This window comes from Macaca mulatta, chromosome 14 (genome assembly GCF_049350105.2).
Source record: "Macaca mulatta isolate MMU2019108-1 chromosome 14, T2T-MMU8v2.0, whole genome shotgun sequence".
Classification (NCBI taxonomy): Eukaryota; Metazoa; Chordata; class Mammalia; order Primates; family Cercopithecidae; genus Macaca; species Macaca mulatta.
The window spans coordinates 31,554,960-31,578,822 of record NC_133419.1 but is presented as its reverse complement, the minus strand read 5'-3'; the positions used below and the strand labels follow the sequence as shown (position 1 = coordinate 31,578,822).

The 23,863-nt window shown below is 43.5% G+C and overlaps 1 protein-coding gene across 2 annotated transcripts; it reads right to left on the bottom strand.

The window, feature by feature from the left end:
* Nucleotides 1-924: 924 nt before the first annotated feature.
* CD59 (CD59 molecule (CD59 blood group)) lies at nucleotides 925-23,863 on the bottom strand. Of its 2 annotated transcripts, none has more exons than XM_077960366.1 (4): nucleotides 21,378-23,814; nucleotides 14,374-14,458; nucleotides 9,022-9,123; nucleotides 925-2,260 (listed from the first exon to the last, which is right to left on the bottom strand). In XM_077960366.1, the coding sequence occupies exons 2-4, from the start codon at nucleotides 14,438-14,440 to the stop codon at nucleotides 2,043-2,045; spliced, it is 387 nt and encodes a 128-aa protein (XP_077816492.1). In that variant the 5' UTR covers nucleotides 14,441-14,458; nucleotides 21,378-23,814; the 3' UTR covers nucleotides 925-2,042.

Here is a 23,863-nt window from a genome sequence, read left to right as displayed (position 1 = left end):
CATTACAGGATTGCCTTCATGTCCAGGTACTCAACCTTGTCTATAGCATGAGTCACAGCAACTTTATGCAGAAAGCAACCCCAAAGTTTAAGGCCATTTATATGACCGTTGTTGATTTGGACAGCTTAACAACCCTCTTCCCATCTCCCCATTTAGCAGCACCCAGATTCTGCTTTAGAGGACTGCCTTCTTCCCAATGTAGTCTGGCCAAAAAGTAGGTACATGACACAAGATAGCAGTAAGCCAATTTCATCCTTGAATCTTGAATCCTGAGAGAGGCTTCCGAAACTGTCGACTCCTGGCTTTCTGGAGTGTGGCTGAATTCCCCACCTCTTTGCCCCCAAAAAAGTTCCCAGAAATTCATTTTCTGCTCAAATTCATCAAAATTCGTTCTCATTCCTTAGAACTCACATGAAATGTGCTTCTTTGCTCAGCCAGTGGCTGTGGGCATGGTCAGTACTTCCTTCGGCCAAAAAAAAAAAAAAAAAAAAAAAAATTCCTATTGAGGAAAGAGTCACACCTAGTATTTTGTCTTGAAACTGAGGATTAAAGATGATGTAAGGAAAGACACTGAGCTAACAGAGAACACAGAACACCAAGGTAATGCTAAGTTTTGATAAGCAAGTCTCTATTTTTCTATGTTCAGGGAATGGCATCAACAGAAGAAAACTGGCACTGCTCAGGATGTCTTCTTTCAGTTACTGCCATTAAGCATACTGCATATGCTTTTATCCTTTTGGGCCATAACCACATTCATCCACTTGTTATATTTCATTTTCAGAAAGGCATCATTCACTGCACTCAATTTGTCTAACAGAGTATAATCAAGGGTTTTTTTTTTCAACATTAATCAAGAAATTCCTCCATCTGCAAAAGTCAGGCGATGCCATTAAATACAGCCAAGATCATAACATACAAATGTTATTAAGGTCTACTGAATCTTGAGCTTTATTCACTAGAATACACAGGGAAAAGGAAAAAGTTTTTAGAAAGAGCTTCTGAAAGCCTCAAACATGTGTGACTGTGCTAATAGCCCTTACAAAGGTATTTTATACAATCTATGCTGAGTCAGCTAGGAGTTAACAGAAGGCTGGATGCAGACGGTAAAACAACCCTGCACATCTGTTGTTATTAAGGATGACCTCTGGAAGTCTCAAACTGTAACCACAAAGGTTGTTCCCATTGCATTCATACTGTATACACACATACCTGAACAGCCTTCCTACCAGTAACATTTAAAATAAGCACACTTAATACTGCTAGTCACATGTACGGAGTGTTCATTCTGTAACTGTGTGTGGTAAATCCAAGATATCCCACCATTCCAATTAAAAAAAAAAAGGAGAGGAAATAGCTTTAACACACCATTAATGTATGCTATTATACTTTTCCAGTGAAAGATAACAAAGCCCATATAAAATTTAAAGATAGAGGAAAAACTCGACTTTCAGCCACTTGTATCTCCCTTAAGTTTTCATGCCCTGCCATCTGGAACACTTACCCACTTCCCTTCCAGAAGTCCTCTAGCTCTGCATTAGGGATCTTGTTGCCCCTGACTGACACCCACATATGGAACATTTGGCATGCCTCCATGGCAACACGGGAGCCCTGAAGTTTACGAAAGCGTTCATGTGAGAGAGGATGCTCACACACTCCTGCCCAATCCTCCAAAGATGTACTAATGATGCTAACTGACTACATCCAAGGAGCCAGAGGAAAAATAATCTGAGGGTTGCAGAGAACCCACTCAAGCTGTCACTGCAAAGCTGGTCCTCCCAAGAGCAAAGGAAGAAGCATGCAATCTAGCTCAAGTCACACCTACTTCACTCTTAAACTTCTTCCTTCAAGTGGGGCTTCCCTGCAAACAGGACTGGTCTTCGAAGTCTCCCAGAGCCCCTCTATCTTAGCCAGGTTGCTCAAGTCAATTTTATTCTTTCCCAACAGGATCCGGTTGGAAAATATCAAACCTTTAGAATGCAGCAGCAAGGGAAAGGGGACTACGCAGGAACGGGGAGTATGGGAGAAGCTCTCCTGGTGTTGACTTAGGGATGAAGGCACCAGGCTGCTGCCAGAAGTGGGGTCACCAGCAGAACAACTGTTTTCTCTGATAAGGATGTCCCACCATTTTCAAGCTGTTCGTTAAAGTTACACAGGTCCTTCTTGCAGCAGAAGTACCGTAGCTCGCTTTCCTTCAAGAGGGTTGAAATGTCATTGTAATTGCAATTCGCAAACTTCCAACACTGGTTATATACTTGTAACCCTGTGGGGAGACACACACACAAGGGTAAGAAAGTAAGTGGGAAGAGTTCTGTATCTGCCTTTGAACCCTCAATTGTATTTCATATGTATCCTGTGCAAGTAGAGACATCTAGACAAGATGCTCATCCCAGGTGGGTTATAAAGGAGAACAATTAAGTAAATAATGATACACCTCTAAATAGAGCTTTTCCAGAAAACCAAGGTCTCATCATAGCCAGTATAGTTGTGGGTGTGGGATGGGAGAGGAACAGGCATTTATACTGTTAAGAGGGAAATTTGGTAATATCTGCCAAGATTTTAAACACATGTCCCCTTTGATCCAGCAATACCACTTTCAGAGTTTACACTATGAAGTTACTTGGGGTTTTTTTCCTTTTCCTTTTCTTTTTTTATTCTTATTTTTATTTTTTGGAGATAAGGTCTCACTTTCTTGCCCAGTCATCTGGTCTTGAACTCCTGGGTTCAAGTGATCCTCCTGCTTCAGTCTCCCAAAGTGACAGGATTATAGGGGTAAGCCACCATGCCCAGCCAAAGCTATGTATAAAAGAGGTTAAGATATATGCTCAAGAAGGGCCACTGTAGCACTGGACAGTATCTGTACAGAAAAAAGCCTGAAAACAACCCAGTCCATTAATTTTTAAAAAGTGTTTAAAGAAATTACAATAGAATTTCTTACAATGCAAGTCCACGTAGATAAGAAATGACATGGGCCTATGAGTGCTAACATGGAAGGAGCTTGATTAAAAAAAAAGGGAGGCTGAGGCAGGAGAATGGCATAAACCCGGGAGGCAGAGCTTGTAGTGAGCCAAGATCCGGCCACTGCACTCCAGCCTGGGCGACAGAGCGAGACTCCGTCTAAAAAAAAAAAAAAAAAAAAAAAGGTGGGGTGTGGGCAGAAAAAAAGGTAAATTGGATGGACTTCATCAAAATTTAAAACTTCTGTGCTTCAAAAGGCATTACCAAAAAATAAAAAGATAACTCACAGAAAGGGAGAAAATGTTTGCAAATCACATGGAAAACACTAGGCGCGGTGGCTCACACCTGTAATCCCAACACTTTGGGAGGCCGAGACGGGATAATTGTTTGAGGCCGGAAGTTTGAGACCAGCCTGGTCAACATGGCAAGACCACCTCTCTATTTTTTTTTTTAAAGTCATATGGAAGAGCATAGTATCCAGGATATAGAAAACATTCTTAAACTCTACAATAAAAAGACTAACCCAATTAAAATATGGGCAGTGAGGCCAGTGTGGTGGCTCACACCTGTAATCCCAGCACTTTAGGAGGCTGAAGTGAGAGGATTGCTTGAGGCCAGCCTGGGCAACATAGTGATATCCCAACTCTACACACACAAAAAAATTTAAAAATTAGCCAGGCAGGGTGTTGCAGCTTTAGTCTTAGCTACTTGGGAGGCCGAGGCAGGAGGATCACTTGGACTCAGGACTTTAAGGCTGCAGTGAGCTATGATTGTACCACTGCATTCCAGCCTGGGCAACAAAGCAAGACCCTGGCTCTTTAAAAAACAAAACAAAACAAAATAAAACAAAACAAAACAAAAAGGGCAAAGGATTTGAATAAACATTTCTCCAAAGAAGATTCTCAAATGGCCAATAAGTACATGAAAAGATGCTTGATATCATTAGTCATTAGGAACATGCAAATCAAAATCACAGTGAGATACCACTTTATACCCACTAGGATGGCTAAGATGAAGAAAATGGCAAATAGCAAATGTTGCAAGGAAGTGGAAAAAACTGGAACCCTCAAACATTGCTGATGGGAATGTAAAATAGTACAGATACTCTGGACAAATGTGGCATTTCCGCAAAGAGTTAAAGATAGAGTTATCCATTTGACTGAGCAATTCCACTCCCAAGTATATATACTTCTGCCATTCTCTAGAAGGATTCCCACGTAATTTAATGGTGTTATCATCATGGAAGAATACACCTCGTTTATCTTTCTATTGAGTTTTTAAAATTTGCCACATGGATGATTTATTTTTAAAATATTTAAAACTTCATTTTAAAAATCATTAGATTATTCAGTAATACAGGAAAAGTTTCTATAAAAACATGCCATCATGGTCCCATTTTTGGAAAAATAGCCTTGGGCACACAGGAAAATAAAGGCCAGAAGTATATGCTCCAAGTATCTTATCGTAGTTTTTTAATATTCAGAAAAAGCATGTTAGGCGAAAAATGTATTAGTTAAGAGAGTGGTGTTATGGTAGATTTTCTTCTCCAAAAATAACTGAGTGCCTATGTGCTAGATACTGGGTCATAAGAAGGTATTTGTCCTTGCCCTGAAACTGTTTTCTTATCGTCTGTGCTGGAAAGAAAAAAAATGCAGATGCATACTTCCTTATTTCAGGTTTGTAGCTAATTTACCCAATTCCATGAAAAGCCTGGAACACAACACTTCTCAGTTTATAACTGCAGGCGTAACTGTCCTTTCCTTCTCCTCTGAGGGGATGGGTATTTGGACTGGAATTTAATGAAGTTTGGTCAAGTGGCAGAGTCCAGATAGAGTATTCTAGAAATGCCTCTACTTGCTGGAGTCTTAACTAAATAACTGGAAGCTTCTAATATTGTACTAGAGGCTGCTGGTGATTCAGACAAGTTACTGCTTTATGTAATAGTAAGTAAGCACTGGAACTTGAAAAGGTTTAAAGCTGTCAGAATTTTAATTAGGGAAGCCTAGCAGCTTGGGGAGAACAGACAGTAATTTATTAATCATTGCTACCAATTAATCATTTACTATGTGTCCTGCAGCATACCAAAGTGCTTTACTTGAATTATCATATTCAAACAACAGCCTTACGATGGTAATCTTCTCACCAAAGCCAGCCTCGGAATTATCCACATAAAAGTGGATTATATCAGAGTCCCTGGAGTGTTAAAGGTTTTCTCCTCCCCACTCTTTTTGTATACTTTGGCTCAAGTCTATCTAAAGCCAACAGTCTTCAGTTGTCCTGGGCACCCTTAAATGTGGTCCTTGTTCAGAACATCATTATAGCAATGACCACTTGGCACTGTCATCAGAGGCCCCTTCAAGACTAATTTAACCTGGCTTATACTTCCATGGTTTATACTGCTAGGATGCCAGTAAATATTGGTTGAATTAGCAGCCAACCTCTCTCTCTTCTAGACTTACTTTGCATAGCACCATCATATCCGTCGCTGTGCGAACGTCATAGAGTACAGTTACACAAACTTACATGGACTAGCCTAGTACACACTCAGGCTATGTGGTATGTCCTGTTGCTCCTGGGCTACAAACTTGTGCAGCATGTTACTCTACTGAATACTGTAGGCAACTGTAACACAGTGGTAAATATTTGTGTATCTAACCATATCTAAACATAGAAAAGGTACAGTAAAAATGTGATACAAAGATTTTTAAAATGGTACACCTGTACAGGGCACTGACCGTGAATGGAGCTTGTGGGACTGGAAGTCAGTGAATGAGTGGTGGGTGAATGTGTACATTAGTGTACACTACTGTAGATGTTTTAAATATTGTACATTTAGTCCATACTAAGTTTATTTTAAGAAATCAACCCTAGTTTGCTGCCACTTTACTTTAGAAACTTAATTTTAAATGTTTTTACCTTGGTAATAATAGTGTAAGACACAAACATGTTATACAGTTGTACAAAAATATTTTATTTCTATTCTTACTTTATAAGCTTTTTAATTTTTATTTATTTATTTTCGAGATGGAGTCTCACTCTGTCACCCAGGCTGGAGTGCAGTGGCATGATCTCGGCTCACTGCAAGCTCCGCCTCCCGGGTTCATGCCACTCTTAAGCCTCAGCCTCCCGAGTAGCTGGGACTACAGGCGCACGCCACCATGCCCAGCTAATTTTTTGTATTTTCAGTAGAGACGGGGTTTCACCATGTTATCCAGGATGGTCTGATCTGCTGAACTCGTGATCCACCTGCCTCGGCCTCCCAAAGTCCTGGGATTACAGGTGTGAGCCACCTCGCCCAGTCAGAACCTTTTTTATTTAATTTGTTTTTAAACTTTTTTGTTGTTGTTAAAAACGAAGACACAAGCACACACATTAGCCTAGTCCTACATAGGGTCAGGATCATCAGTATCACTGTTTTCCACCTCTTCATCTTGTCCCACTAGAAGGTCTTCAGGGGTAAAAGTACGCATGGGGCTGTCCTGTCCTAGGACAGCAATGCCTTCTTCTGGAACACCTCCTGAAGGGACCTGCCTGCTGAGGCTGGGTTTTTTTTCTTTTTTGCTTTGTCTTTTTTTTCTTTGTAGAAATAAAAGAAAAAAAAAAAGCCTTGTTCTGTCACCCAGGCTGGAGTGCAGTGGCGCGATCTCAGCTCACTGCAACCTCCGCTTCCCGGGTCAAGCAATTCTCCTGCCTCAGCCTCCCGAGAGGCTGTTTTATAGTTAACATTTTTTTTAAATAAGTAGAAGGAGTACATGCTAAAATGATTTAAAAATATAGTAAATACACAAGCCAGCAACACAGTCATTATAAAATATATACTGTACATAATTATCAAAATATCAAGTATTATATATTGTGTTATATTTTAGTTTTGTAAGAAACTACCAAACTGTCATCCACAGTAGCTATACTGGTTTGCATTCCCACTAGGAATGAATCAAAGTTCCCACTGCAGCTGGGTGTGGTGGCTCATGCCTGTAATCCCAGCACTTTGGGAGGCCGAGGCGGGCAGTCACTTGAGGCCAGGAGTTTGAGATGAGCCTGGGCAACAGAGTGAAACCCTGTCTCTACTAAAAATATAAAAATTAGCTGGGCATGGTGGCTTATGGCTGTAATCCCAATTACTTAGGAGGCTGAAGCATGAGAATCACTTGAACCCTGGAGGCAGAGATTGCACCACTGCCCTCTAGCCTAGGTGACAGAGCAAGACCTTGTCTCAAAAAACAAAAAACAAACCAAAACAAAAAAACAAAGTTCCCATTGTTCCACATCCTCACCGGCATCTGGAGTTGTCAGAGTTTTGGAGTTTGGTCGTTTTAATAGGTGTGTCTCATTTTTGTTTACATTAACCATTTATAAGAAATTTTGGGATTTAAAAGCTGGAAAAATATCTTGGCTCTGACCTCCTTTCCTCTCCTCCCTACCTCTGCTGTCCAACACATACATTTCATAAATGAAAAACAGAGGTGGAGAGAACTAGCTGGTGGCAAGACAGAAGTCAGTGCTCCTAATTGCTGCTCTAATATTCATTCAACACATAGTGATTGCTCTGATCATCTCATTTGGAAATTATACTTAGTTTAATTATACTTAGTAGTGAGGAGTCCAAGAGACACAGTTGATTAAGCTAAAGAGCCAGGTCTTCTGTGCTCATATATAATGACCACGTTTTCTCTAGGGGCCTTACTACACTTTCTACATTAACAGTGAATGAACACGGTCTTCCAATGGAGGCAGAGGGACTGGTCCCCTACAGAATCAAGAACTCTGAATTGAGGGTTTGCAGTTTTAGCTGCAATTCAGCAATTTATATCAAAATTATCAGATGCTCCTGGTTTTTTAGACAGGGTAACTATAATTTGTCTTTAGTTATTGAGGGATTTCTCCTTTCTGGGGAAGTTAATCTTCTTTATCTCAGGCTTTTGTGAACCTGTGGGTGTTCCAAGGCTTTTCTGAGTTTACCTGACATGTTCACCATTTCTTGATGTTGACATTGGGGGGAGTTGGTGTAGAAGATCTAAGAGTACAAAGAACCTTGTGGAGTGTTTTTATTATTAATCTCTTAGAAATCTAAGCCTGGGGTTTTACCTTGGACACTAAGAACATTCTGAAACCATCATTCCTCGCTGGCATCATTTGCACACATCGATTCTATCCAGAACCATACCAGCAAGAACGAAGGGCATGTCTTTGCTGGTTTCTTTCCTCTGTCTACCACTTCCTAAACTCCATTTTAACAGGGTTGACGGAGGTGAATATTCCGTAGTCTCACAAATTTGGAAAATGCAGACTGGACAGGACTGGTGCATGTTAGTATTGCCCACCCCCACATTCATGAACACGTTGCTCTGAGGCTACCGAGCCCTGGTACCAGATGTTGCCCCTCGCAGGCACACCTCCTACTTATCCCTCTTACCTCCTACTTGTGCTTTGAGCTCAGCTTGAGTCTCCTCAGGACTCTGAAAATACCAGATACCCCATAGAATGAGACAGAGGCATACATAAAGTCATGTAGGACAGTCAAACAGGCCTTTGTCATAATTTTAACTGTATGTGTCTTTTCTTTATCTTTGCATCCCTAGCTCCTAACCTTCTGCTGGGCACACAGTAGGTTCTCCAAGGTTTAGGTGGCAGCACAGGGCTTCTGTTAAAGGGTACAAAGCTTTGGAAACAGATGGACTTCCATGTTCAATTCCTGAGTTGGTTACTTGACAATAGTTTGTTGCTTAATCTGAGCCTCAGTTTCCACATTTATCAAATGGAAATAAAAGATCACCCTTAGAAGTACAAAACATTAAATTTAAAATGCATGCACATGTATACATATGTAACAAACCTGCACGTTGTGCACATGTACCTTAGAACTTGAAGTATAACAAAAAACAAATAAATAAAATAAAATAAAATAAAATGCATGGACAAAGTGCTTAACGCAATACACACCTGATGCTAATAAACAGCAGCTATTACTTGATGCAAGTCTAATGGTGATTACAGTGGCACAATTTTCTTCCCAGGCACTTATTACCCCTTTACATTTAGGAGACAGACAGGGTAGGCTCTTACCAGCTCTGGCAATGAGACACGTATCAAAACCAGATGAACAATTGATGGCTGTTTTGCAGTCAGTAGTTGGGTTAGGACAGTTGTAGCACTGCAGGCTATGACCTAGAATCAGGAAGAAAGTAAGGATCTCTTAAAGCAACACTGACTTGTTCCCTGGCAGCCCACCATCTCCATTAATGTGGGCCCAAAGTGGGCAACTTGTGGTATACTTCCATTCCCGCACAAATGTATAGCAGTCATATCTTTCCAAATTGAAACTACAGTTCCAGCAACATTTTTTGGAACCTGATGCAAGCACAAAGGAAATATCCACATTTGAAAATCCATGTAACTGTGCAATTGAGAAGCTTCCTCCTAACCTGCAACTGGAAGGAGATTAGTCTGCAATGTAATGATGTGTTAAGAGGAAATTACCAAGAGAAACAAACAGAATTCTGTAAGTGTCTTCCAAGCAATGAATATGCCCAATTAAATCACATCCTTGTGGGTTGATGATCAGTGTCTGGCAATACCTATCTGCATGAAAATACATTTTCAAAAATGAAATACATAAAATGTCATCACAGATCAGTATTAACAGATGAACATCTGCAACTGATTTGATGAGAGGGAACACTAATTTTGAACCTCAATTAAGCAAATGGTTATCCCTCTAAAAAGAATTCTATTCCCCTCATTAGTAGATGCATATTATATGGTTGGACTCAATTATTATGTTGTGAATTTTGCCAATAAAAAAAAATCTGTGAAAATTTAGTTTCTTCTCTTATTATTGAGGTAAGTCTCATAATACCCTTGATTTTGCCTCTTGACCTGCAAAGCTTAAAATATTTACTATCTGGGCCAGGCGCGGTGGCTCACACCTGTAATCCCAGCACTTAGGGAAGCCGAGGAGGATGGATCACCTGAGGTTAGGAGTTTGACACCAGCCTGGCCAACATAGCGAAATCCCGTCTCTACTAAAAATACAAAAATTAGCCAGGCATAGTGGTGCGCACATCTAATCCCAGCTACTTGGGAGGCTGAGGCAGGAGAATCACTTGAACCCAGGAGGCAGAGGTTGCAGTGAGCCAAGATTGCACTACTGCATTTCAGCCTGGGTGACAGAGTGAAACTATTAAAAAAAAAAAAAAAATTGCCAGCTGGTCCCGTACAGAAAAAGTTTGATAACTTCTGGGATAAGGTATCATTACTGAACTACCTGCTTCTAAGGGACTGACCAAATGCCAGGAGTACACATTGTCAAAGACAACAGCTATGCACTTTAAACCCATGGCCATAGGAGAGCTGGGTACCAGCAGACACAACATGAGGGTCATCTTACATCAGAAGCAAATTGCCTCCAGTTCCCTAGCTTGAAAAACAATTATTGCTCCCAGTCAATTCTTAGGACTCATCCTTGCTAGCTGTCAGGTTTTACTGGGTTATTTTTCCTTCTCCATTTTTATAACAACAGTGACAAGAAAAGATGAGTTACGGTCCACACATGTGATGGGGAGAGACTAAGGAAGCAAGAGTTGGAAGGAAATCGTCCTGCTTTGTATAGATAACTCCTTTTCCATCATCAGAGATAAACTATCTTCCTGCCATGTGACTTCTGCCATGTCATCAGTATTTGGCAGTACCCACCTGTATGAAAAGATATTTTCAAAGAGGAAACATGTAAAATTTCATAAAAGAATGTCATGGTTAAACCAAGTGTGGGTTTTAGAGCCCAAGAGCTGACTTCTAGTTCTAAGGCTGAAGCCTAGGCTTATCACCATGGAAAGAGGAGACTTTTCAGTGGAAAGTCCAGTGGAAGGAAGGTGGGTCCTCACTTCCTGAGCACAGACAGGAACCCTGTTCTCTAGAGCATCTAAAATGGCCATGCTTGCCCTCACAGATGTGAAATCCCACCCAACAGAGGATCCCTCTGACTTGTGAAGGTTCCAGATTAATGCCTTGAAATATTAGTTTTAAAAAACAACAACAGTAACAACAACAACAAAAACTAGGCCAGGTGTGGTGGCTCACACCTATAATCCCAGCACTTTGGGAGGCCGAGGTGGGTGGATCACTTGAAGCCAGGAGTTTGAGACCACCCTGGCCAACATGGTGAAACCCCACCTCTACAGAATATACAAAAATTAGCCAGGCGTGGTGGCACATGCCTGTAATCCCAGCTATTCAGGAGGCTAAGGCACGAGAATCACTTGAGTTGGGGAGGTGGAGGTTGCAGTGAGCCAAGATTGCACCACTGCACTCCAGTCTGGGAGACAGAGTGAGACCCATGTCTACATAAAATAAAATAAAATAAAAATAAAAAAATAAAAATAAAATAAAACCAACCCCCTCCTTCCCCACTTTTTTGCAGATAACAAGACAGATGTCTGGAGAGGTGACGTGACTCACCCAAGGACACCTGGCTACAAAGCAGCAGAGCTGGCGGCAGCCTCGGTAGCCTTGGGGCCTGTGGGCAGGGCCCTATCCACCGGCTTTGTTTGTTCTCCCCCACTGTCAGCCTGCGGCTGTCATGACTGTATGAGAGGGAAGCCACAAGGAGAAGGCACAAAGATGCAATTTTTCTCTGGTTCCTTCCTTGTGCCTGACGTGTATTCATGCTCATGAAATGGAAAGAATCTAAGATGACAGGTGTTGTTCTTGAGACTGGCCATTTTTGAGGGTCATTTTAAAAGGTTACCTGTACATGTGGATTTTTGTACTGACCAGATCCTGGGCTCATTTGGCTTCTTGAGAAACCTTTAGAAGGAAAGGCTAAAACCCATGGTTGGAACGTCTGTGGGCAAAAGTATTCATGGCAAACATGTTCATTCAGTGTTCAAATACCTGTGCATCGATGTGCTAAGCTCTTCATAGGATTGTTAAAGCTCTTCATAGGATTGTTAAGAGAAGTAGGCTCAATTATCTTCATCCCCATTTTGCAAGAGAAAACTAAGACTAAGATGTTAACTAAATTGTTCAAAGCCACACAGCTACTAAGTGACCAAGCTGAGCTCAAACTCAGGCTGTCAGTTCTAAAATCCAAGGTTGGTTAACCATGATGTTCTAATTGACCTGAGTGGGAAGAGAAGGAAACTATAGATTATGGGGGAAACTGAGGTCAAAAACAGGGCCAGGTGCAATGGCTCAGGCCTGTAATCCCAACACTTCGGGAGGCTGAGCTAGGTGGATCATTTGAGGTCAGGAATTCCAGACCAGCCTGGCCAACGTGATGAAACCCCGCCTCTATTAAAAACACAAAAATCAGCCAAGCATGGTGGCATGCACCTGTAATCCCAGCTACTCAAAAGACAGAGGCATGAGAACCGCTGGAACCTGGGACACGGAGGTTGTAGTGAGCCAAGATCATGCCACTGCCCTCCAGCCTGGGCGACAGAGTGAGACTCTGTCCGCCTGAAAAAAACAAACAAACAAACAAACAAAAAAACAAGCAATAGGTCAGTGGACAACGGTTTGATATTTTAGCCACTAAGCCAGGGTAGCCGAGATTTCCCCTGGACTACGAGAGGCAGAGTTCAGAGGAAAGTTCCACTGCAGGGTCCTCAGACCCTTTGGGCAGCAGCAAAGAAGGCCTCTCATCTGTGGGCGTGTGAGCTTCACATCTCAATTCTCTGAGAAAGGGCTGATGTGCAACCCAAGACTTGTCAGAGAGAAGCTGATGGTCCCAAGCTTGCTCCATAAACAAATGCAGACTGCTAGAAGTAGGATATCACTGGGCTATTAAAATTCTAGAAAATATTCCAACTTAAGCAGCAGAGACAGAAAAAAAGAAGGAACAAAGAAAAATGAATAAATAAAAAATAACTATAGAAAAAATATAGTGTTTTAACACAGGTGAACCACATTACTGTGCACCCTGGCTAGACTCACAGAAGTGGAGGGAGGGGTGCTGTGACTTCTCTTTCTGCTCCGAAAGGGAGAGCATATTAAAGTGTGTCCTGGGGCAAGTTACTACTTTGCCTTCATTTCCTTAGCTGTAATATGGGAGGTAATAGCATCGACCTCCCGGGATGGTTAGACGGATTTAAATGAGACAGGCTCTGGCACAGTCCCCAGTAAACAATAAGCAGTCAATATATGGTTGCTACTAATATTCTTTTTTTTTTTTTTGAGACGGAGTCTTGCTCTGTCACCTGGGCTGGAGTGCAGTGGCCGGATCTCAGCTCACTGCAAGCTCTACCTCCCGGGTTCACGCCATTCTCCTGCCTCAGCCTCCGGAGTAGCTGGGACTACAGGCACCCGCCACCTCGCCCGGCTAGTTTTTTGTATTTTTAGTAGAGACAGGGTTTCACCGTGTTAGCCAGGATGGTGTCGATCTCCTGACCTCGTGATCCGCCCGTCTCGGCCTCCCAAAGTGCTGGGATTACAGGCCTGAGCCACCGCGCCCGGCCGGTTGCTACTAATATTCTAAGACATGCTACGGTGGTGTGGAAATCTTTTTTTAAATTGCTCACTGTATTGCTACTCCCTTTTCTGCTTCCCCCACCAACCATATTTATAAAAAACAAAAATCCAGCAGCAGCCAAGACGTTATACCAACATGACACAGGCAGGCAACCACATCTGATCCTTACAATGAAGCATGTGTGTTTCCACTGTTATAGAAGTTGACTCAGAAGCACACAATTTCCTCCAGCAACCAGGCGAAGGGTAACTGACGGGAAGCGGTGGCCCAGTGACAGGTGGCCTGGAGCAGGAGGGAAGAGCAGTTGCCAGACTGTGTTCACATTCCAGTGTACCACTTCTGTGTGTTATTTGACAAGTTATTAATTTTGGGGGGGCCCTCAATCTTGTTGCTTGTAAAACAAGGATAAAAATACCACCAACTCCATCAGGTTGGCATGAGGATTAAATAAGCAAATACATGTAAAATGCTTAGAGTAGTGACTGGCACATAAATGCTGTCAGGGTTAGTTAGCTGCTGCTGCTGTAACTATGACCATCATCATCATTAAAACATAGGAGGAGCCCCAGAGCAGAAGGACTGAGCTCGGATGGCTCTAAGCAGAGTGGACCCCAAATGGACTTGCACAGCACTCTAAGAACGGTATCCACTGGTGTCCCCAAGCAGCTTATGGTGACAGGAGCGAAACTTCAGCCGCCGAGTGTTGACCCACCCCTGCCAAAAGCCACTTTGTAACCCAGGACAGGGCTGTAACTCAGGAAGATGCCCCACTGAGGACAAGGTCATAACACAGGAAGGAGCTGTCATACAACCCCAGACCTGTAACACTGGAAGGCAAAAGAAAGCAAGCCAGGCCTGGAGGAGGAGCTGGGGCTGAAACTGAGGCTTAAGAAGGGAGTTCATGTCCAAGGCAGCCTAGATCTGTGTCCTGAGACTGGAGCACTCACCTGAATGGCAGAAGACAGCCAGGACAAGCAGCAGCCCGAACAGGACAGACCCTCCTTGGATTCCCATTGTGATTGTCCACAGAACCTGGAAGGAAGGGACAGGAAGGATTGTCAGGAACCAACAAATGACTGCTGGTTGTCTCAAAAACCAAGGGCTGGAAGGCCAAGGAGGCTTCTGAGAGGAACATTTACAGGGGAAGTCAAGGCACACTGAATCCCCGGGCCATGCCCCAGCTCTAACCCACAGCACCATATACCCTTCAGTAGGCTCAGTCCCTATAAGCCCCAGCGTGCACTACCACACCGTGGGAATAACACTATCTTCCCCATCAGGGTTAGGGACTCAAACGACAATATGACCAAATTGACTCATACAGTCACTGTGGTTCCCACTCTACTGGCCCCACCGCAAGCTGCTGGCTGAAACAGAGGGCCACTTCTCTGAGCCATAGCACTAAGTGAATCAGACCAAAGGGGTGACCCTAGAAGGCACCAGCATGCATTCAGCAGCAGAACAGGGAGCAACGGCTTAGCATACCTGGAAGCTCTGGCTCCTCACTGTAAGAATTATAATGGGGACACTTGCTTGCTCTCTTTGGGCACATGAAGAGACGTATTGGGCAACTTTGTAAGCTTCCATTACACAAATGCCTAGATGTGTAGTGATAGCATCAGGTGAGAAGGAAAAGCTGAAATGCCTCCAACCCTACTTTACCCAGTAAAGAAACTAAGGCATGGGGAGGTTTTGAACTTGCCTAAGTACAAAGCATCCATAGCAGAACTAAGAAATTTCCCAACTCCAACCCTACATCCCTGAACCCATCTTGAAATAAGGAGGTGGCAGCGCCTGTAAACCAAGGTACTCCATATTCTATTCTCCAGAGTCCCATAGGCCCGGACAGACAGATGGGTTCTTGGAAGGGTGAGTCACCTACCCTCCCTAAGTCAGAAATGCAGAGTTCCCTGGGGAACTGACAATCCTGACGATCCTTCCTGTCCCTTCCTTCCAGGTTCTGTGGAATCATCACCTCTCACATCTTAAAGGTCATCTGCTACTTAGGAATTTGCTGATACAGGCCAGTGGAGGACTGAGAAGCTCCAGGAAAAGGGCAGGGTCTGACATTGTCCAAAAAAGAAAACAATCAGTGAGTCAAGCCTGGAGATGTGGGTGGTGGAGGTAAGAAAGAGGTGGTTTTATGATATGTGAGGAACCAGGAAGAAAGACAACTGTGGCCTGGCCTTTCCTTACAAATTGAGGGCTCCCCACCACCGGCTGGGCTCTGAAACCTACACCCTGCCATGGGACACCATCCCCCATGTGGACCTTCCCAGGGGCCTGGGCTCCAGCAGCTGCCAGCGGCCTGCCTGGTTCCCCATTTTCAGTGGTTTCTGAGTAGGAAGGGTGATTTACAGTCTCAGGTTAGTGCTGCAAGTGAGCAGGGAGAGGAAGGTACTGGTCTGAGGTCCCCAAACAGAGAGCTCCAGACACTTCCTAAAAGTTAAGCATAGCATGATCGGAACCTGGGTATTATAGTGAGACCCCATCTCTACAAAAATAAAAACATTTAAAAAAATTAGGCTGGTGTGGTGGCACGTATCTGTAGTCCCAGCTACTTGGGAGGCTAAGGTGGGGGGCTAAGGTGGGAGGATCGCTCGAGCCCAGGAGGTCAAGGCTACATACAGTGAGCTGTGACTGTACCGTTGCACTCCAGCCTGGATGACAGAGCAAGACCCTGTCTCCAAACAAACAAACAAACAAACAAAAAGCCAATGTAGCTACAATGTCAGGCATCCCCATGGAAGCAGGAAGGAAGGAACCTCCTGACTCGGGTTAGGCACTGGAAAGGTATCAGGCTGGCAGGAGCTGCCGGCTCAGGACACTTCCCTTGGAATGGTCCTTGACATAAATCACACCACCACAACACACAGGGTCCCTGACGGGGAGCTGTTCTTTGATGAAGTGCCTTAGAAAGAACTGGCCTGGGTGGAGCGCGGTGGCTCACGCCTGTAATCCCAGCACTTTGGGAGGCCGAGGTGGGCAGATCACGAGGTCAGGAGAAGGCGACCATCCTGGCTAACACGGTGAAACCTCGCCTCTATAAAAATACAAAAAATCAGCTGGGTGTGGTGGCGGGCGCCTGTAGTCCCAGCTACTTGGGAGGCTGAGGCAGGAGAATGGCGTGAACCCAGGAGGCAGAACTTGCAGTGAGCCGAGATTGTGCCACTGCATTCCAGCCTGGGTGATGAGTGAGACTCCGTCTCAAAAAAAAAAAAAAAGAAAGAATTGGCCTGCTTTCACAGGTGTTCCAGTTCAGTCTGGAGGCCTCTGAACAAGGCCAGATAGTTCTGGCTCTGTCACCTCTTTGCTGTGTGTTAACCTCTGATCATGCTTTGGCTAGTAAGCATGGGGATAGTTATGTGTACTGCATAGCACAATGCCTGGCCAAAGATGGCACTCAAAAAGCTGTGGCCACTGTTAGTGCAACTTAGGCGTAATGAGGTTACCTGAGGAAGAAACTGCGTGGGGAGGGAGTGCTGGGGGGTGAAGGATGGGAAGGCAGACAAAGGGTGATGTGAGATGAGGAAGCCAGAGAAACACCCTGGGTTGAGTAAGCAGGGAAGACCTCAGGCATCAAACCTAAGGAAGCCCTCAGTTTTCTGGGACAGATGGGGAGTGTCAAGTCTTAGCTTCAGTTCCACATGACCGGCTGGTTGTTGCTATAGCTGATCCCATGACACACTGCAGGGGAAGCCAAGATGGCAGAGAAAGGAAGTAGCTATGTGTAGATGCCCAGGTCAGGCTGTTTGATCAAAATAAGACCAGGCCTTTAGGAACCACTGCCAAAATACGAATTTCCAAGAGCAAAACGTTCACGTGGAGTGTGTGTATGTGTATGGGGGGCGGAGGAAGGTGGGAGGCAGAAAAAGAAATAGCTGACTGTTTTAAGGCTATTTTATAAATGCCCTAAAATGTAGATGGTAACTAACACTAAGCAAGATCATTTACGGCTTTTATTTTTCTTCCTGATCCTTTACTTTTTTCCATCCTTTCCCCAAATATTCTATAATTAACAAAGTATTACTTTTACAATCAGAAACATCCGGAAAACCCACACATGACTATGTTCCTTTTCTAGTAGTTATAAATCATCTATCTTTTGGTAAAACTACTCCCTAGTCTAAAACACCCTCCATTTTAAGTAAAAAAAAAAAAAAAAGGAAGATGCCCATAAGGTAAGTGTAGATAAGATGACAAACGAACCAAAAGTGCTACCATTCCACCCAAACCAAGCACTTAAGTGCAAGATACACTCAGAAAGCATCAACACTCAATTCCTTTCCAAAAATCTCAGGACTCATTAATAACAGCGGGTTTGTCCTTAAAGACTGTTCTAATAATATTGCTACTGTTCTGAATAATTTTTAATTCTTCTAAAGAATGCACAACTGAAAAATCCCTCAAAGAAGATATGTAGGGACAAGTCTTCCCCATGATGAAGGAAGGGCAGGTTTTCCTGGGTGGTGCGTAAGTTGACTCTAGCCCATTTCCATAATGGGAGTTCCAGATAGACCTTTCATCACAGGAATAAGAAACAGTCAAGGTTATACAAACATTCTTTAAAATAGCAACAATGTAGTGACACACACATCCAAAGATAAGGAAAATGAGTATATTATGGTACACTTCCATGGTGGGGAACTGCATAGCCAGGAAAAGAATGGGCGTGGAAGGCTGTTCACAATGAATTAAGATCTACCAAGCAAATGCAAAGCAAAAAAAGCAGGGGTTGCAATCCTAGTCTCTGATAAAACAGACTTTAAACCAACAAAGATCAAAAGAGACAAAGAAGGGCATTACATAATGGTAAGGCGATCAATTCAATAAGAAGAGCTAACTATCCTAAACATATATGCACCTAATACAGGAGTACCCAGATTCATAAAGCAAGTTCTTAGAGACCTACAAAGAGACTTAGACTCCCACACAATAGTAGTGGGAGACTTTAACACCCCACTGTCAATATTAGACAGATCAACAAGACAGGAAATTAACAAGGATATCCAGGACTTGAACTCAGCTCTGGACCAAGCAGACCTAATAGATATCTACAGAACTCTCCACCCCAAATCAACAGAATATACATTCTTCTCAGCACCACATCGCAATTATTCTAAAATTGACCATATAACTGGAAGTAAAACACTCCTCAGCAAATGTAAAAGAACAGAAATCACAACAAACTATCTCTCAGACCACAGTGCAATCAAACTAGAACTCAGGATTAAGAAACTCACTAAAAACCGCACAACTACATGGAAACTGAACAACCTGCTCCTGAATGACTACTGGGTACATAACGAAATGAAGGCAGAAATAAAGATGTTCTTTGAAACCAACGAGGACAAAGATACGACGTATCAGAATCTCTGGGACACATTTAAAGCAGTGTGTAGAGGGAAATTTATAGCACTAAATGCCCACAAGAGAAAGCAGGGAAGATCTAAAATTGACACCCTAGCATCACAATTAAAAGAACTAGAGAAGCAAGAAATTAGAACGGCGATCATTAAAAAGTCAGGAAATAACAGCTGCTCGAGAGGATGTGGAGAAATAGGAATGCTTTTACACTGTTGGTGGGAGTGTAAATTAGTTCAACCACTGTGGAAGACAGTATGGTGACTCTTCAAGGATCTAGAACTAGAAATAACATTTGACCCAGCAATCCCATTACTGGGTATATATCCAAAGGATTATAAATCATTCTACTATAAAGACACACGCACACATATGTTTACTGCGGCACTGTTCACAATAGCAAATTCTTGGAACCAACCCAAATGCCCATCAATGATAGACTGGATAAAGAAAAAGTGGCACATATACACCATGGAATACTATGAGTTATAGTTCTTTGCTGGAAAAAGGATGAGTTAATGGCCTTTGCAGGGACATGGATGAAAGTGGAAACCATCATTCTCAGTAAAGTAACGCAAAAAGAGAAAACCAAACACCACATGTTCTCACTCATAAGTGGGAGCTGAACAGTGAGAACCCACGGACACAGGGAGGGGAACATCACACACCGGGTCCTGCCTGGGGTTGGGGGATGGGGGAGGGATAGCATTAGGAGAAATACCTAATGTAAATGACGAGTTGATGGGTGCAGCACACCAACACGGCACATATATACCTATGTAACAAACCTGCACGTTGTGCACATGTACCCCGGAACTTAAAGTACAATTTTAAAAGAAGAGCTTAAACTTAGTATCTCCAAGAAAAAAACAAAAACAAATACAGGCACTTCTTTTCAAGTTCCTGAAAATGTTTTAGATAGCAAATGTTCTAGGTATTTGGGTAGAAAATGCAATGAGCCTATTTCCACTGTTTTAAGTAGGAAAACGTGTTACTGTCCATCCAAAAACCTCAACCAGCTCCCCAAATATCAATTAAATATATACACCCACACACATGTGACCCTTGAACAACACAGATTTGAACTGCAGGGGTCCATTTATATGCAATTTTTTTAAGAAAATATATTGGAAAATTTTTTGGAGATCTGCAATTGAAAAAACTGTTACATAAACTGCATAGCCTAGAAATATTTTTAAAAATTAAGAAAAATTTAGGTATGTCATGAATGCATAAAATGCATAGAGATACTAGTTTATTTAATCACTACCCAAAAACATACACAAATCTATTATAAAGTTAAAATGTGTTAGCCAGGCATGGTGGATCATGCCTGTAATTTCAGCACTTTGAGGGACCGAGGTAGGCAGATTGCTTGAGCCCAAGAGTTTGAGACCAGACTGACAAAACCCCATCTTTACAAAAAAAAATAGCCAGGTGTGGTGGCGTGTGCCTGTAGTTCCAACTACTCAGGAGGCTGAGGTGGAAGGATTGCTTGAGCCTGGGAGGTTGAGGCTGCAGTGAGCCAAGATCACACCACTGCACTCCCACCTGGGTGACAGAGTAAGACCCTGTCTCAAAAAATAAAAACTTACACACACACACACAGACCATACATGGCAACATTCAAAGTCAAGAGAAATGTAAACAAATGTAAAGATGCAGTATTAAATCATACTGCATAAAATTAACTATAGTATATACTGTACTGTTAATAATGCCGTAGTCACCTCCTGTTGCTACTGCAGTGAGCTCAAGTGTTGCAAGGATCTACTTATCATCAGGGATAGGATTAGTATCATGTGATGATAATTATCTGTGAGCCGTCTGCCTCTCTAGAAAATTGCATATCACAGTAAAAGGTGATCTCTTGCAGTTCTTGAGTATTTTCTTTATCGTGTTAAGCACAATAGTGTAAAACTTGAATGACACATGAGACCCATACAGGGTACCTCTAGTGATGCTGGACACGCTCCCAAGAAGCATAGAAAAGTCATGATGTTACCAAAAAAACAGTTGAACTGCTTGATAGGTACCACAGATTGAGGTCCGCAGTTGTGGTCGCCTGCCATTTCAGACAGGTAATTCATCTTGTAAACAGACGACATAAACTCATGGTATCAATAACTATAGTACAGAACTATAATGGATTTTCTCTTCCTTATGATTTTCTAAGTAACATTTTCTTTTCTCTATCTAACTTTATCACAAGAATACCGTAGGCAATACATATAACACACCAAATGTGTGTTAATCAACTGTTTATGTTATTGGTAAAGTTTCTGGTCAACAATAGGCTATTAGTAATTAAGTTCTGGGGGAGTCAAAAGTTAAACTTGAATCTTCAACTGTGGGGGGGGTCAGTTTCCCTAACCCCACATTGTTTGGGGGTCAACTGCATATAAACATATATAATATATATTACATATACATGTAAACACATATACATATATATTACATATACGCACACAAATACACATATGTATGCACATATATATGCAATCCAAATAAATGTGAACATAAAGCATTTAACACATCCAATAATTATTTAATAACATTTAAGGAATTCACTCATCAGTATACTTACTACTGTGAAGTAGGTCTCACCTCCTACACCAACTGGTGCTGAAGACTAGGACGAAAATAAAAGAGGGTCCTAACATTGGTTCTCAAACTTTAAGGAGCATCAGAATCACCTGGAGGGCTCTTAAGCAGATGATGGGACTCCAGCCCTAGAGGTTTTAATGTAGTGGGGCTAGTGTAAGGCTCAAGAATGTGCATTTTGAGCACTCGGGGGCTGCGTATCTGCTGGTTCAGGGATCACACTAAGAACCACTGCGTTAGACGGTGACCTGGCATAAGGGCCAGGTTACTTTAGATAGGGTTGGAAATGTTTCTTCCAACAGGGCTATCAAAGAAGCTGTTAGTTCTGATTAAATATTTAGGAGCCGCTTCTACTTTTAAGGGCCCATATGATTATGACATTGAATGCAAGCCATTAGGCAAGACCTTGTGATGTGGTTTGGCTGTGTCCCCACCCAAATCTCATTTTGAATTGGAACTCCCAGAATTCCCACGTGTTGTGGGAGGGACCTGGTGGGAGATAATTGAATCATTGGGGGCGGTTTCCCCCATACTGTTCTTGTGCTAGTGAATAAGTCGCACAAGATCTGATGGTTTTATATGGGGTTTCCCCTTTCACTTGGCTCTCATATTTCTCTCGTCTGCTGCCATGTAAGATGTGCCTTTTGCCTTCTGCCTCCCTAGCCACGTGGAACTGTGAGTCCATTAAAACTCTATTTCTTTATAAATTACCCAGTCTTGGGTATGTCTTTACCAGCAGCATGAAAATGGACTAATACACCACCAAAATCTCATGGTGAATTTTAATCCCCAGTGTTGGAGGAAGGATCTGGTGGGAGGTGATTGGATCATGGGGTGGTTTCCAACGGTTTAGCACCATCCCCCTAGTGCTATCTTGTGACAGAGTTCTCATGAAATCTGGTTGTTTGAAAGCGTGTAGTACTTTCCCCTTTGTTCTCTTCCTCCTGCTTCTGGCAAGTAAGGTGTGTTTGCTTCCCCTTCTGCTTCCACCATGATTCTAAGTTTCCTAAGGCCTTCCCAGAAGCAGAAGCCTATACAGCCCAAAGACCTGTGAGCCCATTAAACCTCTTTTCTTTGTAAATTACCCAGTCTCAGGTACTTCTTTATAGCAGTGTGAGAATGGACTAATATATTTTGGCAAACGTTGCCAGCTCCCTCAACATTCTGAGCTCTGTGCCTTCTTCAGGGACTGGGAGTAAATCTCCAGGAGTGGAGAACTTGAACAACTGCTCAGGGATCGCAGGGTACCTGAAATAATTAGCAGCCACTGCGTTTGTGCTGAGCGCTTTCCATCAATCATCTCAACTACCCTATGAAGTGAAGCCTATTGTTTTACTGACAAAGTGCTGTTAAATACTTCAGAAATGACCAGTGGAGAGCCTGGGTATCACTAAACGGCCATAAAAGGCACGCTGCCTAATGTTGGTTTTAGTTTGTTTGTTCTTTGTGGTTTTGTTTTGTTTTTGAGGCGGAGTCTCCCTCTTGTTGCCCAGGCTGTAGGGCAACGGCGCGATCTTGGCTCACCGCTATCTCCGCCTCCGGGTTAATGTTGTTTTTTTGAAAGTCAGCAGTCAGACTCTAACAAGGGTGAGGCCTGAGCCGACCCAAGAGAACAAAACACTACGTCGTACTTAAAACGTCCGTTTCGGCCGGGCGCAGTGGCTCACGCCTGTAAATCCCAGCACTTTGGGAGGCCGAGGCGGGCGGATCACGAGGTCAAGAGTTCAAGACGAGCCTGACCAACAAGGGGAAACCCCGTCTCTACTAAAAATACAAAAATTAGCCGGGAATGGTGGCGCATGCCTGTAATCCCAGCTACTCAGGGGCCGTGGCAGGAGAATCGCTTGAATCCGGGAGGCGGAGGTTGCGGTGAGCCGAGATCGTGCCACTACACTCCAGCCTGGGCAACAACAGCGAAATTCCATCTCAAAAAAAAAAAAAATTCCGTTTCGCCCGACACCTGCTTTTCAAAATTCTACATTTAGACCGCGAGGGGAGAGAGTAACGGCCGTGACCACGGAGGGCTGGCCTTTCCCCAAGGCGCAGTTCCTCTAAACTGCCGGAGCTTCCCTTGAGACGAAAGCTATGGCAGTGGGCCTGGGTGCGAGGCTGCCCGGCGGGGGAAGGAGGCTGCTTCTGGAGAGGGCGCGCTCCCCGTTTCTCCTTCCTCGTAGATAAAATGAAGCCAGGGTTCGGCCAGGACACCGGGCCGCGGTGACGGGCGGAAGGGCCAGGCGTCGGGAAGCTCGCCCGGCGGGGGTCGAGTGGAAAGCAAGGACAAGGGTAGCCCCGCAGACCCTCCGCCCAGGCCCAGACTGCCGCCGCCGCCGCCTCGGCTCGTCCCACCCGAACCCCTGCAGGCCCTCGAGCCTTCTTACCTGGCGGCGCCCGGGATCCGCTTCCAGCCTTGCTCTACTTCTGCGCTCAGCTCCCGCAGCTCTTTGCTCCAGCCCGCGAGGCTCCGCCCCC